At 34.6% G+C, this 20,361-nt stretch overlaps 1 protein-coding gene across 9 annotated transcripts in view; it reads left to right on the top strand.

The window, feature by feature from the left end:
- CNTLN (centlein) overlaps positions 1–20,361 on the top strand; it is a 198,954-nt gene that overhangs the window by 128,808 nt on the left and 49,785 nt on the right. For 8 of the 9 annotated variants that reach the window (XM_030004482.2, XM_030004483.1, XM_030004480.1 and 5 more), the window contains 5 exons: positions 1,806–1,897; positions 4,769–5,289; positions 7,895–8,069; positions 11,022–11,115; positions 11,771–11,991. In XM_030004482.2, coding sequence (XP_029860342.1) covers positions 1,806–1,897; positions 4,769–5,289; positions 7,895–8,069; positions 11,022–11,115; positions 11,771–11,991 — 1,103 coding nt within the window. The remainder of the gene's footprint in view (positions 1–1,805; positions 1,898–4,768; positions 5,290–7,894; positions 8,070–11,021; positions 11,116–11,770; positions 11,992–20,361) is intronic. The other variant, XM_030004485.1, reaches the window with a different exon arrangement.

The raw sequence follows: 20,361 nt of genomic DNA, 5'->3' as shown, positions 1-20,361 counted from the left end.
AATTCCTGTGAACAATTACATAACAATTAGAAGGGAGGAGGGGAGAAGGGGGCTGAATAGGCCATTTATTTTCTGCTTTATAGAAAGGGTTGTACATCAGTGACCTTTGGCTTTTCTTTGATTTATGTTGCTTGTGACTTCTGTGATAATGCTGAACATGTATAGTCTTTTCTATTTTGCAGTAGTATTCTTTATTCTCTGCATATAATATGTTTATTTATAGATAGAGTTTTAAATTGTATTTTAATACATCCACATAATAAACATAACACCTTGTGTGCTTTGATCAGTTTCTTTGACTATGGGAAATCATTTTTCTTTTCAGTGGAGTACAGTAAATGCTGATATAAAAGCTACAGCAGACATTCAAATGAGTGAATATTTAGAAAAAGATGAAAAGCATGTTCATATTATCTTTGTGTGTTACTTAAAGAATGTTGTAAATGTATGCAGTACCACTGTGCTGGGGGACTGTAGTCTGAAATAACATGGGAACTAACATATTAATATCAAGGTAAAGGTACATATTCCCCAGATGCATAGTTTTACCTTTTTCAGCTTTTATTATCTTTAGAATAGTGTTCCATTTATTTCATGAATACAGAAGTATTAATTGGCCATGACATGTTCCAAAGACAAAAGAAAGGTCTAATTCACTCTAACAAACTTGTTAGTCACTGTTTATATCAAGAGGATTGTGAATCTACAGAGAGTAACACTGTTTTCTTCTACACTTGCTTTGTTTATAAATCAAAAGTTTTTAAGTGACCTGCAGTGGCTGCTTGTAGTTTGAAATGATACTTCTAAAGCATACCTGCACCATGTAGCACAAATATTTATCCCTTAAGATTAATTCTTTAAGTTAATTTGGGGGGAAGAAGGGCAAGAAAAGAAATGTGAATATTGTGGTGTTTTTACAGTGTCTGGATTTTTTTGGCTCTTTAATGTAATATTTCATATTCTAAGAAAAAGTCCTTTTGAGGTGTGTAATTGTTCATTTCTCTGAGCAACAGCAGTTTGTGAATGCTGAGCTCTTGGTTCAAATCTAAACAGAATGTGTTTTACTTCTGATTTACTCTATGTATTAGTACTTCTAAACTTTTTCTTAGTATTCTTTATGAATAGATCTAATTCTTAACTTGTCTTTTTTTGTGGGATTTTTAGTACCTAAAGTGCATAGCTGTCTCTCAGAGTGATGCTTAGAGTCATGTTCACTCTCATTAGTTGTATCAATTTCTAATTGTTATGCGTTCACAGTATTACAATGGAATGATTTGTGTGATTTATCTGGTGAAGTACATGATCTTTCACTTAACAAAAAAGGGGGTTTAAAGTTTTCATCCATCCTAATTCTGTTACTGTTTGCTTTGTTCACCAATCACTCTGATCCTCCTAGCAGGGGACAAGACCTAGAGAACAAAACTGGTAGTGACTGTGTAGATAAAAAGGCAATGAATTCTGCTTTTAAGGCATAGAGGGAATAGTCTATAAAAGAATAAAAATCAGAATGAAAGTACAGCGTCTTTAACCTGCAGATCTATTGTACCTTTGAAAAGCTTGTACTCTGAAAAAACATACTGTGATGCTACAAAGATTCATAATTACGTGACAGAACACTTTGAAAAGAGGTCACTCTTTAGAAACTGACCAAAAGGCTTGTCAAGAAAATAGACCACATCATAAATAATTGCGGAAGTAAAGAATGCATTTCCTTAAAATGTCTAGGTGTTGTTTTAGTGAAATACTAGGTGTCAGAATGTATTTATTTATTCTCTGATAGAGAGTTATTATTTATTTTCTGATAGAGCAACTTTTTAAACTTGCTGAAGATGATGCGTTCGAGGATAGTACTCAGAAGAGGAATATGAAAGAAGTTTCACATCAGACATTACAGAAGGTAAGATACCAACTGCAGCAAACATTTAAATTTTAATATAGGGATCATACAGGTATAAGTCTGTACTCATGAATTTAGGCCATGATTTTCCTTTCCTAATTCAAAAATATGAATTTCCAAAATCATGTCAGAAATGAATTCTTGTGAAGTAGCTGTGAATGTATCATGTGAGATAAGCATGGTTAATGTCAGAGAAAATGAAAAGAATGTTGAGAGGTATAATGTTAAAAACTAACAAATTATCTAAATCAGAAGTAACATACGCTTAGCATTTTACCACTTTTAAGTTCAGAAACCTTCATTTCTCTTGCTGAGTATTTAACTTCACATGATATCAGGTGTTAATCTCCATAGAGCTCTTGCTATAGAATAAAACTGATGCATAATAGTGATAAATCCACCTTTTGCTGTATTTAAATTTTAGCACAACATTGTATATGCAAATATTTTCTACATATGTGGGTTTATCACTCTTTTCACAAGATAGTACCGTATGCATTTAGTGTTCTTTGGCTTAGCAAATATGATGAGCATTTAATCTTTACTGCTCAACATTCTACATGTTTTACCTCATGCAGTAACAAGATGTTCTTAACTAGTTGCTATTTGTATTGATATTTGTAATATACACAAGTAGTTTAGTATGTTAACAGGTGTTCACTTAAGAGGGCTCACTTGTATTTTACCATATGTTTCGTTTGCTGCAAAGAAAAGACATCCTTCAAACAGTATCCTGCCTTTTGTTTGTCATTTTGCAAAACAATATTTGTTTAATTACTTATAAATCTTTAAAAGCATGCTTAAATTGAATAAACACAAATCTATAACTTTGAATGTCAGTTCGGGTATGTCTATTTATTTTTTATTTGTAAATTAACTTGTAGGAAGTATGGTAATTTACAGCAGATGATGTGATTGCTTATACTTGTAACACTTGCCATATGGTCAGGCAATGAAGGCTGTCATCTCGTTATTACTGAATGACAAACATCATGTTAAAATAATAACACACAGAATAGAAAGTGCTCACATTCATTTATCTTAAGGTAGAGTGAGTAATTGAAATAATATGAATGCTACCATCTGAAATGTCACACAGTTTATGCTTGCTTATCATCTATATTTCAGAACTATAATTTTGTTTGCCATGTACTACATAATTTTTATCTCTATGGATATACAGAATTATGATGGTACCTTAGGGATAGGTGTAGAAGCTATTCATTGTTTGTTTCCTTCCAGCTGTCATATATGACTTTAAGTGCTAGTGAGTGCAAAAGGTTGCTTTAAAGAACTGAGAAAATAGCACAATCTCAGTTTAGGAAGGTGGTTGAAGAAAGGTACTGGTCTAACTCCTTATCATTGGGGAGGAAAGTACAAACTATGATTTTAATCATAAATCTTGATTTCATTGAAGCATTTGGAAAAATCCCTTTTACTTCTAATTTCACCCAATAACTTTATGTAGCTATAAGGCAATCTCGCTTCATTGTGCGAGTGCTATGAATTTCCATAAAGGAAGGTAGCAATGGATAGGCATGCATATTAAAGGTTTCCTATCAAACCCACAAATTCAGTATCAAATTCACAAATGTATATGAAGTTTGAGCAGCTCTTGCCCTAATTTACTCTGTACATTAAGGCCTCTCATTTATCTGAACCAAATCTGTAGTAGCCACTTTGTAAGTCATGCTGTAAGTTTTAAAATAAATTAAATGCATTGGTAAAATGTCCTTGCAAAAACATATAGCATTTATTGAGAAATACTATGGCTTCAATATTTTCAATGTCAAAGCAAGTTTTGACATTTTGTATTGCTACAAACTGATGGAAGTGGCCACTATTTTACAAGGTGAGTACCTGAAGTTGACAATGTGCTTTCTATTATAGCTCCTCGAAAAATAGTCTTTTCTACCCATGCCCAGAAAAATCTAGAGCACCTGGCACGTACCGTAGTAGAAGAGTGGGGGTGGAGCTTGTACAAAACCAACAAAAATACTTCTCCAAAATGACTAAGTGGTTACTGAGCACAAAACTCACTCTGATGCCCTTTGGAAGCTTCTGGGGAAATCTCACAGACTAGGTGTTCATTTTAGTATCTGCTAAAATGAAAATTACCCCTTACTTCTGGAAATTATGAGGTTTGGTTGTAACTTTAAGCAAATATTCCAGAAGAACATTGAGAATCAGTTTATTGTTAATGGCCTTGAATATGTGTAAACCTCAAAGGGCTTTACAAACAAAGCATATGCATCATATATAGGTAGAATATGCTTCTTCAAACTACATATGAGAAGCTTATAAAGTGGCTTCATTGGAATAGGATAGATTTTCCCTTTCTGTGAATAGAAAAAACATTTCAGTCTTCATATTCTTTAGGTGCTGAGCTTCTGATATCTTTTTCTATAATTTTTTAGAGTTTGTTGGAAGATCAAATAAATATTTAATTTGTGTATTTACAACACTTGAAGGAACTTGTTGATTTAGATAGCTAGTGCAAAATTCTCTGTATTTCAAAACAGTTTTCCTTCTGAAAATGTTTTTTTTAATTCAATTAGTATGTATAACCAAATCAGTAATGAGCTCAAGATGCATCAGGAAGGCTCATCAGCATACTCAAACTTCTGTGTCACTTTGCCTGGAATTTTAACTTCTTCTACCATCTGCCCTTTGTTCAACAGCTGTATTATTGCAGCTAAAATGTTTTCATCTGCACTACATTAGAATTATTTTTAAATTAAGGACTATAGATTGCTTTTGTCCTTGTGCTTAATGTAATATTATTGTCATATAATAAATACATTTGAAAACATAGGGTTTTTTCTACTGAATAGGCTGAAATATTATGAATGCTAAAATTGCTTTTGTTAGGTACAACAACTAGAAAGAAGATTAAAAGCTATTGAAGGGGATTTAAAGAAACAGAAAGAAGTAAATAAAGACTTACTGAAGGAGAAAAATTATTTGAAAGCATCTTTAGAAGTGCAAAAGGAAGATGCAGACACAAGAGAAAGAGAGCTGGAAGCGCTACTTAAGAAGATTTGTGAAATAAAAAAAGACAAAGCAGAACTTCAGTTAGTGATTGATGAGCAGGAGAAAGAAGCTGCCTCTTTGAAGAGGCAAGTGGCAGAAGCTAACAGGTTGAGAAATGAAAATGAAGATTTGCTGAGTCAAGCGCAGGAGCTGAAGTGTTTGCTGGATGAAGCCAAAGCAGTGGCAACCTCTGGGCAATGTAATTGCAGGATAACAGGCACCAAGGTTAAATTAAAAACAGCCAAGAAAAAGAGCTCTTTGGGACATCATGGAGCTTTTCTCAAACAGTCCATCAAGGTTATGAGTAATGTATTTGAGAACTTCAGTAAGGACGGCTGGGAGGATGTGAGTGAAAGCAGGTACGGCTCTCATTAACTTAGCCCTGTAGAGGGGACACTGTGCATATGTAAAGCACTAGCAAATGGAGATTGAATTTCAAGTACTGTTGATTTGGTATTCAAAAAAAATACTGTCAGATCCTTTGAAATATCTTGGGAGGTCTTGTTCTGAGCTTATTGACTGAAATTTGCATGCAAAATTAGCCACAACTGCATGAGTATTTGAATAGGTGCCAGGAAACCCAAAAGAAGGCAATGCTTGATTTCTTCCAGTGATGCTATTTTCATGCAGTCATGAGGCTTGAAATTGACAGTTTGGCAGGTTGATTTAATTTGCTGGCCCTTTGCATATTCACCACTGACAGCTAAGGATTCCCAGGCAAGCCTACTAAGTCGGTTTAGTTATCTTGTGACATGCCGACCCGGGAGGAGAAACATTTTTTCCCCTTAATTTAGTTAGATAAATTTTGAATGACCCATTTCAGCTTGCTAGCAGATGTCTACAAGCTGTTTAACATCCTTTAAATTAAGAACCATCCACAGTAATTATTTCATGTATGTTTTATGCACAGTCATTGTACTACCTTTAATTGAATGATGGTTAAAAATCAGTTCTTTAAAGGTAATTGTTACTGCATGGAGTCCCACTCATGAGTCACAAGACCCTCAGAAAATTGCACTGGCAAGCTTCATAAATGTTTAGAATTTTTGCTTCTGCTTCTGTTTGTCCACACATACTTGAGGAGGCAACAGTAAGCCACTAGGTAAATGGGTATCATACCTTGTCTTTCAGTACTTTGTCCTAAGAGACATGCAAATAAACTTCTCAAGCCTGTGTTTAGCCAAACTATAGAGAAGGTGACAAAAGAGTAAAGAAAATGGAATTGTCTTTGTAGGCTTCATCTTGGCTTTATATGTCATATGGAGCAAATCAACAGTGGCAAATGAAGCCCTTCTGCTGCTTCTCCCTATGCAAAATAGGGGGCTCCTGAACACAGTATCTTGAGAGAGAAAACAAATTATGAACCATGTAATTTGTCAGTTGCTATCATTAATGTAAAGCTGTTTGTTTTTCTGTTTAATTTAATATTGCAGATCTGATTTTACAGAAAACATACATGTTTTTCTGTTGCAATTAGTGAGCTTTTTATTTAATTTACTATGTTTTGCTCTTTTAAGAACAAAATTGAGCACACAAATCGTCATTGCAATTTGAGTTTGAAGTTAAGTGGAAAGTAATGGTATGGCTTCAGTTGTTGTGACTAGCCATAAATACTACTTTCAATAATTGTACAACTATCAGGTTAGGGAATTCTTGTCGTATAATAGTGAGGATTTTTGAAGGTAATGTTTCAAGGTGTCATTCTCAACAAGTTAGGGAAATATCTTCATTTAGTTCCCTCTTCTACTTATTTATAAATACTTTATTGCTTTATCAAGGTCTTTATCACTAGCAGCTGTCGCTTAGTTTCTAGATTCAAGCCTTCCATTTTCTAAATAGAACGTTCCTTGAAAGCATTCAAGTGAGGGGAACGTGTATGTACTTAGAAATATCTCTGTGCTACTGCAGCACCTTCAAACTATTACATTGATTTCTGTTCTTATCAGTCAATAAGACATACCAATGTGTCAGGACAGGTTTTGGAAGGTATAAACATGTTTCTGTAATAAACTCTTCTCTTCAATTTGAAGCCTTTTCTCTATTTAAGTAGCCTCCATCTCTAAACCATTGATTTTCATGACAGTGCAACTTAATTTGAATTCAGTTATGCCTTTTTAAATGTCTTGGTTTAAAAAGTAACAAATCAAAATTACCTTCTGTCAAGGGATCCCTCCACAAATCCGTTTGCACAAATGATGATGAATAGCCACTGATGGTATAGAAAATATATCCAAGACTTCATGTTTTAAGATAGACTTCACTGAATATCAGAAAACAAATGATAATCTGGGGCAAGGTAGTGAAAAACTGGTAATTAAGAGCACATTGAGTGCAAGTTTAGGGAAGAATTTGGAGTAGAATGAAAGATTCAGGTCCAGTTTCTGTGCATGGCAGGCAATTTCAGTAGAAGGACTACCAAGCTTACAAAATCTAAAAGCACTCTAAAGGGGCGCTAGGCAGAGATTTCACTGAAGTGTGATTTCTGAGTTTGTCTCAGTCAACACTACAAATCAAAGTTTAATTGAAAGAAAATGTTATTGAGTGAAGTATCGTGCATTTGTTAGTTTTGTTATCAAATGTGTAAATGAAAGAAAGTAGAAAGGTAGTATATCTTTGTGAGCCATTCACAGACTAGAAGTGCTTTCAAGTAGTTTTTAATGTATGTCACTTTTGTAGACTGTAATTAAGCTGTCCTTTAAGTGGCAGTTGAAGTCTTGGATCTCCGTGCATTGTACAGTGAGATTCCATTTGACAGAGTAGAACTTGATAATACAATTTCAGAGATTTCTTCTATATCATATTTGTAAACATCTGTTGAATAAGTCAACTTAGTACTGTTTGGTTTTTATAGTAGTTTCTCTTCTTTCTTGCATGTGTTGTTTTCTGTGTGCTCAAGCATTGGCTGTTTGGAACTTTTAACGTTTAGCTTTATTTTGTTTTGTTTTCCTCAATGTGCTGTTTTAGTGACTCTGAAATACCAACTTCTGAAAGTTTGGAAACAGTGATTATGAAGACAGTGCAAAACATTGATCCACTGCCAAACAGAAGTAAACAACAGGGTAAAAAGCAAATACAAGGTAGTGAAAAGCCCTGCAATGTTGTTCGTTTAGAAGACAAACCCCAGCAGTATAATAAAAAGGTATATAATAGAACTTGTTTTATTCTCCTGTGCAGAGTGTTGAAGTTTAATAGTATTATCACTGCTGTTTCCCTCTTAATTAATTTGACTCTTGTTGTAAACAGAAAAGAAAATCTGCTCCTAGATATTCAGTGGGTAGTTTCACTATAATTTAGAATATTTTCTGAACAATTAGTCTGCAAAAGTATTTGGAGGGGGTGTCAGGAAGAGCTGATTAAAAAATGTGAAGCTGCTGTAAGCTAGTCCTGCTGTCTCACAGTCCAGATAAAGAATGCCGCTGACATTCCATTAAACTCTCTCCCAATCAGAAAAGCCATACAGAAAAGGGTGACCTAACCCATAACAAGGGAACAGCAACATCCCCTCCTGTGCTGGCTAATCAAGCATGAATACCTCTCAGTTTGCTTGGTGCGCGCAGAAAGACTTGTTTCCATCTTAGAAAGATGCTTTTGGCTCTGTCTCTGTCCTGGAGATTCTATCTAGAGAAAAGTGTGCTTTTAGCTTCTTCTTAGCCCATTTACATACATTGTCTGGGATTTAAACTCCTTGTTTCATTCCTAACATCTATATGCAATTTTCTCACAAAAGAGGGCCAGCTGGTCATTTCCCAAATCTTTAGAGGCTCTATACAATCTGTAACAGGTGATTCATCTTTGGACTTTTGAACAGTGTCTAATACTTTTTCCGTCCTGTGTTTGCCCAAATAAATCACTTCATGCAATTTAAAACAGAAGCAGATAATGTTATTTCTCATTTCAAGAAACAGAATATGAAACACTGAACAACTTGCTGCTGGTAGAAAACTAGTTTGAAATTCTGTGATGTATCGTGATATAATATAGAGTTTGAAGACAGATTATATTTTCTTAGTCTCCAAAATTTTAAAGCAAGTACAAAGTCTTTGGTCTTGTTATATATTCTTGATTGTGTGTTTCCATCAAAAGATCTATTTTTCTGGCAGAAAAGCTGAAAAAAAGGGAAATTCTTCTGCAACCATCTGTTGGTATAGAATACACAGTATGAGCAGGTGCACATGATATGTGTGAAAATCTGATGGAATATGCTACTCCTGTTACCTCCTGCGGCTCCGAAGTGAGGATATACAAGGCAGGGAATCCAGAAGGCTCTGGTCTCTCTTGCTTGGTAGTGTAGACACAGCCAGTGCCTCTCCTGTTTGCCTGTATTGCATTTACTCTCCGTTCTTACTGGGAAAGACAAACACATATATTCTGATACATGTATGTAACAGACTGGTGGACTTGGAGCATACACAGGAAGCATCCTAAGAGCTCTAAGCAGGTAAATATGCTTCAGCAGAAGTCCCCTGTTGCAGGAAAAGCACCTGAAAACATGGCTTGTGAGTGCAGAAGATAGCACTGCAAAAAGGTTTAGTATTGAGAATTGGGAACACCAATTTTAACAGAAATCTTAAATCCCTCCTGAGGATTTAAAGACACTCCAGCTGGGTCATGGTATTCTCATACAAAGAGAGGCTAGAGAAATCTCCTAAGTCCTGAGCTGTGCCTGGGATTGGAGATGAGATAATTTATGACACAAGGACTTTCTCAGTTTTGCCCCACGTGATATAAATACGTAATACCCTGTGCAGTATCAGGAGAGTTATTGGCACTCTCTTACAATTCATACATTTATCAGAGCTGTGGCTTAGTGTAGAAATCTCCATCTTTTTGCTGCAGGCATAGATCGTTTGCTCATTGTCTGCTGAGAGCTCAGTTCTCTGTAGCATATAATCACCATTTTAGACTAGCTTCAGTCATCCAATTGCATGTCTTCGGTGTTTGCAGGATCCACTGGTCATACTGATAGGGACTTAGTACTCATTTCCATTGTTGTCTTTGAGACATGGAATAAAATAATTAAGAGACTACTCAAAGGAGACAGACCTACAAGAGCTTGACCTCCTTTGTTTTCCTTTGCTTTTGTTTTAGTCTGAAAAGTTGGCACTTACATTTCTTTTTTTCTAGCATATCCTATTTCCCCATCCTTCAAATTGTATGGCAATTGTACAAATCTAGAATTCATGGCTAAGCTATCCTACAATGTCAGCAATTTGTTTAATGCAGTTAATAGATAATCCGTTGCTGTTTACTCTTTTGAATCCGCTGAACAGCTATTGTAGTTATGAATATTTCCAGATATACATTGCATGAAATCACATAGAAGTTACAAACTGAAGACTTTAAAAATTGGATAAATGTTGCAGAATTCCAGAACAAAAGTGTTTCAAAATACACTGAGAATTTAAGAGCCAGGGAAATAGTACTTTGATTTTGGAGTAAGCCATGCTCTGGCCATTTTCATTTTACATATGGCAAGCAGCATTGTACTTCAGCGTCTGCTTCTGTCATTGAACATTTGATAGATGCTCGAAATAGCTGATTTTTCAAACCAGATATTTAAAAGGCATGCAGCTGACTTTTGTTAAACCCTGTGCAGACACAAGGATTGTATTTGCATGTTCATATATATTCATGCATCTTCCAGTTACAGCTCAGCATCTAATCTGATCTTCCTCCTTTTGAACTAATAAGACCGCTATTCCTTTTTATTTTCTGTTAAATATCTTGAAAAATAGGTTATTGTGGGCTTTCAAGTAATACACACCATCTTTTTTCCCCTATGAGTAAATTCATATCTAAGAAAATAATGTAGGCATTAACAGACACTTCATTTTTCTCTGGGATACTTTGGAAAGGGGTATAATTTACCTGTAACAGTTTGTTATTTATTCTGCATTTGATGGGAAAGACATAAATTTGTACTCTTCGCTGGCTGATGTTGTAAGACTGATTTTCTAATTAAAATTCTTTAAAATTTTGTGTATTATTTGAAGTAATTCTTGTTTCAATTCAAACTGGAAAGCTTTGGAATATTGTGATTGGTGTGCCATAGTGAAGAGTGGCTAGCTTTGTACTTCTGTTTTTTATATAGAGCCATTCACAGAATAAAGACCTAGAAAAGTTACATTCCAAGAGGAGGAGGATCTCCTGTCTCATAACATCTTATCCATCAATTCTAAGCAAAGGTAAGAATATTATATATTTTTGGCAACTCAAGTTGCCAATATGTAAGATTGACAAAGCATCCCTACCTCATATTCCAAAACCTCTTCTATATTACACAAACTTACTTACATGCTGTTGCAGGATTTGGTTGTTTAAATTTGCGTGAGTTTATTTTCAAAGACACGGCTCATTATTTTAAAGTAAAATTGTTGTATAAAAAGTGACTGTCAAACATCATCTTTTCGCACTGTTACAGTGTACTCTGTTTTTACTAAGTGCCACACATTGAATCTACTGACTAAAATGTGGCTTTTCACTACCTTTTGTTCTTGTTTGCCCCTTGTAGCCAACACAGCCAATGAAACAAAATTAACTGTATTTTGGTTTAGACCTTAAAAAAATTCTGTTAACAAGACAGTGAAGCCTTTATTTACAGTAATACTGATCAGAAACTTGAACCACATTTAACTTCCAAGTCTTTGTTGAGTTTGCATCTTGGCACTTCAGAAAAAGAACAACATAGAGCACTTACAGGTTAACTGAATTAATTTACCAGTTTGCTTACTGAGAAATATTTTAGAAGCTAGAACAGTGTTTTGAAGGGCCAGAGAAAAATCATAAATTATCTTATTTATGATGATCTGTCAGTTTAGTAACATGCCATTTTATATTTAGTGAACAGAACAAAAAGGAGAAATACTGTCCAGAAACCGGGCTACTCTGTTACTCTACTGCAGGAAAGAATTAAATCATTGCAGCAGCGGATAGCTGTTTTACAGAGTGAAAAAAAGACAGCAATGTCTTCTGTGAAGGGATTTAAAGAAACCAATGAAAAACTAACAACTCAGCTACATTTGGCTGATCAGAGACTTCAAGCTACTAAACTGACCATAGAGGTAAAGTACTTTTCATTATGCTGTTTTACAATGTTCAGCTTAATTCTATTGTCATTCTGTGAGATTTTGATAACATTGATTTTTTTGTCTCTTGTTATGATCAAAATTATGCAATGTTATATATTAGCATGCTTTATATGAGATTCTGAATCAGTTATTATGTACAAATGGTAGAGGCCTGATTTACTATTATATCAACCCAATTCTTTTATCCTTCTGAAAAAGAATTGGTCTTCATGCTGACATTTTACCTGCATTCAAATGGGTGAGGAAATTTCACTTTTAGCCTGTGGTCTGAGAAGTTTCCTGAGAAACTAGTCAGTCCACGTGAACTAGCACCTGTTCCTCTCCGAAGAACAGGCACTCTGGGATAAACCAACTGTCTCTATATGCCCCAAGAGTGGAGTGCTCAAGGCAACTAGAGTTTTCTTCCAAAGGGGGCTCAGATCAGTTCCATAGCTATTTCATCCCATCTCTCTCTGTCAAGGTGGAAAGCTAGAGAACAAGATTTATGAAAATAGAGACTAGTAAACTATTTGGTTAACAGCCCCAAAGATGCCAGCTTTCTTCTCTACTTCAGTCTTCATTCCTACTTAATCCTTTCCCATGCTATTACCCCTTTCTGGTTTTCCCCATTCTCATTTATATATATGTATTTTGTGTTAATCTATATGCAGCGCCTCAGCTGGAATTCTTTTCTATTCATACTGTAGTGATTGGCCTGCCCTTTATAGAGCTGAATCAACAAACACTTTTGCAGTAATTGTCTCTTGTTGGTCACACACACATCCTGCTTCCAGAATTATAGTGCTACAACAGATGGACTTGCTGGAAGGAGGCAGACATTAAAAAAGAAATCAAATCCCCTCCCCTTCAAACTTCTCTGCATTTCTGTCTTTGCACAGAAGGCAGAAGCAGTATCAGGAGCAGCACTTTTCACTTTCTTAGGGCTGGGGAACTGCTAATTTCTAGAGGAGGGAAAACCTTATTTCTGTTACTCATTTTGCATAACTATATATATGTAATGAATTGTTCAAAAAGTGTTTCCAAGGTCATTGGAACCAATGGAGATCTGCCTAGCTCACAAACAGTATCATAATGTAAAGTTTCATGGACAGTATAAACTTCAGAGAGTTATGCGTATAATTTAGGTAAAATATTCTGCTTGCTCAGACATGTTCATGATTTGCCTTCCTAGAAGACTACACCTTAGGTGTCCATAGGAGAGCAATGTGAGAAATAAAATAAAAAAGGCGATTATCAGGAAACACTTAAAAAAAAAAAGGGGGGGGGGGCAAAATTTGTGTCAAGATAAGTGCTGCTGTAATGTAAAAGACTGACTAAAAGTGCAATAGCATCGCCTTAAAACCAAACAGTTTTCTTTCATTCAGTTTTTCTGGAAAGTTTAAAAAAAAAATAAAAATTGGTCACTGGTCTACTTGAAGGGTGATGCATTCCAAGCAAAAATAAATAAATGGTGTTGCAGGTACTCAAGGAAAAATCTTTATTAGGCATGCACATTTTTTTCCTTCTCAGCAACCAATTCAAATTCCCTTTCTTACAAGTAATTACTCTTCAGGTGCCATACTAGTACTACCAAGTGGGAAATTTAAAGCAGAGTCTTGGGCTACTTGCCAAGTGAAAATTAAGGAGGTAAAGAACCTACACAGTCACTGCAGGGTACACGCATGTTTTAGAGAGAGAACCATGATTCAGACAGATCAAATGGTTGTAAAGCACACATTTGTGTGGGCTTTTTGTGGTTTTTTTTTTTTTTAATAAGAAATACTATCTACAAGTGAAATTTTAAGATATTGCAAGGGAAATAACATTTTTAAAAAATATTTTTTCCACCAGCAAGAACATTTTTGTCATTGTTTCTTCTCAATGCTTCTGTTACTTTAGATTTTAGAATTTTCTTGGGCAGGTATAAGGTAAAAACCAAGCTAACAAACCATGAAAAGCTAAGAGATTGAGACAATCTCTGGATTTGGGGAGACTCTTAAACACTTCAAGAGTATCAAAATGACTAATACCCAAAAATAAGCTTCCATATGTAATCATAAACTTCTGAGTAATCTTATATGAACAGTGAATGTGATGCTGGGCTAAGGTATATATAGCATTCTAGCAACTGTAAACGTTAACATCATGGCTTGGATGAGATGCCATGTTGCCTGAATTTAGCTAAGAAAATAAATCCATTAGCAGACAAGGACAGATGTTTGTGCAGTCAGTCCTTCATTATAATCCCCAAGGAATCTAGTGCTAGAAGATCGACTCTGGATTTAAGATTTAAATGTTCCAGATGTTCACTTTGAGACAGATTTTACAGTTCATACAACCTAACTGTCTGGCATCTGTTGATTTTGAGAATGTATGTACATGTGTGGTTTTGTGTATTTTTCTTGAAGATCCACACAGACATGTATGTATGTATATATTTGTTTGTCTGCTTGTAGTTCAGAATGCTGGATTCAAGTTCTTCTTTTTGTTTGGCCTTATAACTCATTGCAATAATGTAGATTTCTTGCTTTGTTTTGTTTCTGCAAAAACAATTCTTTGCATATTTCTGAAAAAATGGCTGTAAAGTGACTGCACATGTGAGAATCAAAGCTTGCATTCTCCAAGGATTCACATCAACACTGAGTCAAGACCGTCTGTACAGAAATACAGTAGTTACATTTTGCTATCAGTGCATAGAAATCACAGCTGGAGCTGATACTTAATGTAGAAGTGAAGGGATTTAGCATTTCCTTAGTTTCTTAGAAAAACATCTGAAAGAAAGTGTTGCAAAAATTCAGGGAAAGCTTTTTTCTAAAATTTATTCCTACCTCTACTCATTTCTATCACCAAGTGACTGCTTATAAGAAGAGTGTATCTATTGCGTACAGCACAGTAACTATAATTAGTTTTATGCAGTAGGTGTCATCCTTGTTGCAAAAGTTCAGACAAAGTATATTGAATAAGAAATTAAAATCTCACAAGCAGGTTAAGTCATTAGTGCTTATTTTATTCATGTCAAGGCCACTCACAGGTCCACTGCTCAAAAGTACAGTAGGATCTTTTGCATCTGTTCTCCAGTGTTTCTCAGGTGATGTCACAGGAAAAGCTGCATTTCTTAATGGAACACCATAGGCATTTGCAAAGTGCCTGCTGCATAAGTCTACTTCAGCAGGAAACGTGAATCTCAAAGAATAGGAACAAGTCAATGAGTCAAAACGCAGACAGATCCTTTGGAGAGGATAATGTGAAGGTTTAAGTAAAGTTTTTCAGATGCATTCCTGCAGATATGTAACTATGTTTTTGCTGAATTAAGAAGAAAAGCAGCTTTACTTTTTAGCTGTAACTTGGCCTAGGATTTTTTTTCTGATCGCATTGTAAAAATCTCTCCAAACTTTATTTTAGCCATTCAATTTTCAATTTTCTTTGAATTTTAAGGGAACTGCTTTCCCCTGAGCTCATACTGTGCTTTTAAAATACAATTTGCTTGCTAAAAGTTTGTCTAGTGGATTATCTCAAGCATAGAAAGGTATGAGCATGAAAAGCAGAAGAGTAAAGGGCCAGAGAAAGCTTTTTATTCTTTAAAGTTTGTTTGTGACTTTCTCTACATATTCTCTTGACTATTTGTTACTGCTCAATCTATCAGAGAACAACTCAGAATTCAGAACTGCATCTGCAAATCCAGCACCACATCTTCACTCTTCTTATGGTACCCAAGTACAAGTAAACCAGCCAGTCTAGCATTATTCAATTACACTGAAACAAAGAAGAAACTGATGATGAATTTAAATGCATTGTAAATTATTAACGTAACTATTATTTACACAAAGATCTCACTTTGATTCTGGTTTTCATGAAGGGATTTTTCACTCTTTAAAGATGTATTGTTATTTACATAACTATTTTTGCATGTCTGTGGTTTCCTTAAAGTAAATTTTAGGAATAAGCTTGAAATTATAAACTGAATGCTGCTTGTAATTACCCTGTAGTAAGCTAAAACTGCTTTTGGAATGTCCTTACTTTTGTTCATTACAGCAAATGTGTAATTGTTATGACATTTTGGGGGGGCTTTCTACATAAACATTGTCCAGTTAGAAATTCTGTTAGACACATCCAATTCTTTTCTCCCAAAACATTTTTACATGTGTCTTGGTTTTATCTTTTTAGCTCCTCTTTCATGGAAATACTTCAGAGCATTTGTGCTTTTTTTTTTTTGTAAGTTCATAAGAAAGCTTCTGCAAAGTGCCATCTTTTCTAAATTAAGTGGTTTTGTATTTTTTCCCTCTGGTAGCACGAAAAGATATTTGTCATGTACATCAGATAATATTAATCATACATACAGAATATCTGAATGATAAGTTTTTACAAAAGTTTTAGAAGAATTAAAATTTGGAAGACTTTAAGTTAAGCATAAATAGTACTTTTTACAGATAAACTGTGCTAGAGAATACTAATACATCAGTAGTATATGCAAGAATTCTGACTTTCATATGTAGAAGTAGTAAAAAAAAAAGTAAAAACAGAGCTGCTGAATGACCTCGTATAAAAAAATAATCTAATGAGCATTCAATTTGTTTCTGCTGTGTTCAGCAATGTCCCTTTCCATTCTTGCAGGGCACACTGAAGTCTGGAACATCTTACTTGTATCCATCTTAAAAATGAAAAAGCTAAATATACCCTACTTAACACTGTTGCCAAACTCAGTGCAAAATCGTTTCTGCAACTGTCCACCTTTGGCACAGAGTGTAATGAAACAATCAAAGAATTCTGTGAAGCCGTTTAGGAAAAGTCTGTTCCCAAAAACATCAAGAGAAATGTAATTTCTCCCCCCTCTCCTTCTTTAGAAACATGCAGATTATCCTTTCCTGACTGCTTTGAATAAGAGTAGTGTTGGTTAATTTGCAGAAACTATAATCTTTGGTCACAATATTCAAAAAGTAGTAAAGACAGTTTCTCAAAAATATTTAAAAACAAACCATCAAATTTTCTATTCTACCTTTTCTTAAGATGCAGCAGAAGTGAAAAGATAAACCAGAAGGGATAAAAGTATGATAAAGCGGGATACACTGCCTGACCTTTGCAGAGTTTGCAAACACAATCTAAGACAGCAGAGGTTTATCTAATAATTGAACTAAACTATGTGCCAGTATGAGACTGAAGTCTTCTCAAAATTTCATTGGATGTAAATTCTATGGTTTTTTCTTCTGAGGTCACACTGCTGTTATCATTGTGTATGCATGCTTTGAAGAAACCTCTTTGTGGGCACAGTATATAACTCAAAACACACCCCCAAATCTATGTATTCTTGAGAGAAAGCCACTCTTCCTGGACTCACCACAGTGTTCCACACCTGAACAGCAACATTATCTGTAGGTAGGAAAAATTGTCTGTAATGTATTTAAACTTAAATTTTATGGAATTTTAGTTCAATTTCTGGGCCCTACCTGTAGTTTTTGAAGGCTTTGCATTAACAATATTGAGAAGAATAGATTCTGCTATATTGTAGTTTTATTAGAACTTTGCTGAGCCTAATAAATTGAAAATCAGGCTATGACGTCACAGTTATAAAGGCTGGAAACAGAGACAGACAATGCTCTGTGACTCTGTGAGACTAGAATTCAGCTCTTCCCTAGTCCTAGTCCAGAATTCTGCCTGGAATGAAACATGATCAGCTAGTTAAATATGTGTGTTCAAACTTTTTGGTTACTAAGTGGGGAAATCTCTATGTAACTTTTCCTCTGGTAAACTACTGATTCAGCATTGCTGCTGATATAAAACAGTTCTCAAATTTCTATTTTCTATGCTGTCAGAGAAGTTGACTTGGAAATAAAATGAGGAATTGCCAAATGGTAAACATGAAAGTAACTGCCCTTTTAAAATGCATCTACTGCAAAAAAAAATTTTATTATTTTATTTATTTTTATAGTTTGCTGCATTGAAAACTTACAGCATCCTGAAGTCAGTTCCGTTAACAGAACTACCCTGTAAAATATATTTATCGTGAAACTGTGCTGTCATTACAAAACAAAAATAAAGCAAAATACCTTTTACATTTATATTGATCTCTAAGGAAAAATTACAATAGACCTGTTGAATTATTGATGAACAACAGTTGAAGTACATTGCATGTAGGAAATGAGTCTCATCCATAAATTAAAGAGAACAGTTGGCATGAACTAGAACTATGAGAGTTGTATTATATTGCTGTCAAAATGAAATAACTTTGAGATAGGTAAATTCTAGAAAAATATATTGTAAAGAAAAAACTGTGGAGACTACATGAAGTTCATAGAATATACTTAAAATCAATACGAGTTATATTGCTGTATCATGTAGAAATCCTAAAAAGCATACTTCTGTATTAAAAGACAGAACCTGTATCACAAGGATTAGCATGTTCTTGTAGTGTTCCAAATAGAGATAGTACACATATCTATAAGCATATCTAATATATTTATATCTGATAGTATAATACAGTAATAGAATATACTTGTATGTATATTACAGTAAACACTGGAAGATACTGTTCTGTAAGTTTTACTTTATGGATTTCATGTGATATGTAGGTCATTTTTCTTCACCTTCCCTGTGATTTGATCAAACTTGCCTTGTGCATTGAATCTTATTATTAGACAAAAAATAGAACTCAGTTTGCAGTTTTTTCCAAAAAAATTTCCTGTATAAGATACTATTTGAGACCTGGAAAAGCTCAACAAATACTGTCGTAATAAGATTTCCTTTTGTGCTCACAGGAGTGTCTTCACTGAATTCTGTGTGATCTGGTCATATAATTAAAATTAAGCATAGAGCTAGATTGGGTTCTTGAACCTTCTCTATTATGTAAAGTTTTGTGGATAATATATGGTTTTGTCAGATAATATTTATTCACCATCAAATTTCACCCCCCAAAATCCATTGATTTGGGAATAATTATTCATATGTAGACAAGAGATTACATTTCAGTTCTGGCAGTCTGATTTTCTCATAGATTGTCATAGAAGACCAGTTGGGTTGCAACTGGGTCAGTAGTCTTAGGCTTGTTCAGTGGAGTGGTCCATGAATTATTCATTATTAGTATTACCAGTATTAACTATGAAAGTAATTTACTAACCACTTTATGCATATGCTTATTTCCGTGGAATTCAATGAAATTTCAAGACCTCCTGGGTATGGTGGTAAAAATAAGTTTTATTGGCTTTAGTCTTAAATATAGAACTCTCTGTGGTGAGGGGTTCTTTTGTGTTTTGAACTTGCAGGGAAGGAATTACAATAGAGAATGTAGCTGCATAATTTTTTTAATATTGTATGATTTAGTATTATGATAGACTATGCAATAACACCTCTGTGTACCATTCTATGTAGGTGCTACTAAAATGCAAGAAATAGATGCCTTGGGTTTCTATCAGCCATATATCCTACCTTGGAAGTTCGAATTCTCTCCCCGGATTTGCAATTGTCTGTTTCACGATGGATTTTTACCTAACTGTCTCTCTTTTCTCTCTTTCCTGACCTAGGTAAAGGTTTTCCTGATTAAGTTCTTATGAAAGGTTTTCAAGAGTCCTGAGAAATTGGGGAAATACTTTTGCATTCCTTCATATTGTGAACGTTTAGGGAGTTGATTCTCCTGCACTATCCTAATGCATCCTTTTACCTTACTATCCTAATGCATCCTTTTACCTTACTTCCCTTTCCTTTGCTCCTGTCCTAATCTGTTAAATAAATTTCCCTAATTGTGAAGTTAGGGAACATAAGGTTGGTGGAGTAGAGTGCTCATTATGGTTAGCAAGGTAGATGCATGTAATAGGTGAATTGGTAAGAGACAGTTTTGTTCCTTATTTGATGAGTTGGATTTCCTAAGAAGTTGAAGGAGTGGGGTCATGGGATTGCAAAAATGGCTCTGTGACCTGGAAGTATCTAGAAGTCTTCTAAGCTCATCCACTCGTTTTTGTTGTGTGCCCCTGTGCAACAGTGGTTGCTTATATTAAAATGCACGTAGGAGATTAAATTCAAAAAATGATCTTCATCATGATTGGTTTTACTTAGTATTTGGATTGGAGCTAAGCACTGTCACATGGAACACAGTGTAGACTCAGTGTCTCAATTCATGCCTTAAGGTTAAATTGGTGCATATAAGTACCACTTAATCATTTTCACTAGCTCAGAATCTCACGTACCATGAAATTAATTTTTCAGTTGATCCCTCACATGAATGATAACATTATTTTTTTCCCCAAGATAATGGTTTACACCTTACACATCTATTCTATTTGGATATACTATGAAATATATGACAGTCTTTTTGCTGTTTGTTTTAGAGGTAAAATCTTTCAATCATTTTTTAAAAATTAGTGGCAATATAAAAAATCC

Source organism: Aquila chrysaetos, chromosome Z, assembly GCF_900496995.4.
Source record: "Aquila chrysaetos chrysaetos chromosome Z, bAquChr1.4, whole genome shotgun sequence".
NCBI classification, from domain to species: Eukaryota; Metazoa; Chordata; class Aves; order Accipitriformes; family Accipitridae; genus Aquila; species Aquila chrysaetos.
The sequence above is the reverse complement of the archived record's forward strand: the minus strand, read 5'-3'. Positions and strand labels throughout refer to the sequence as shown.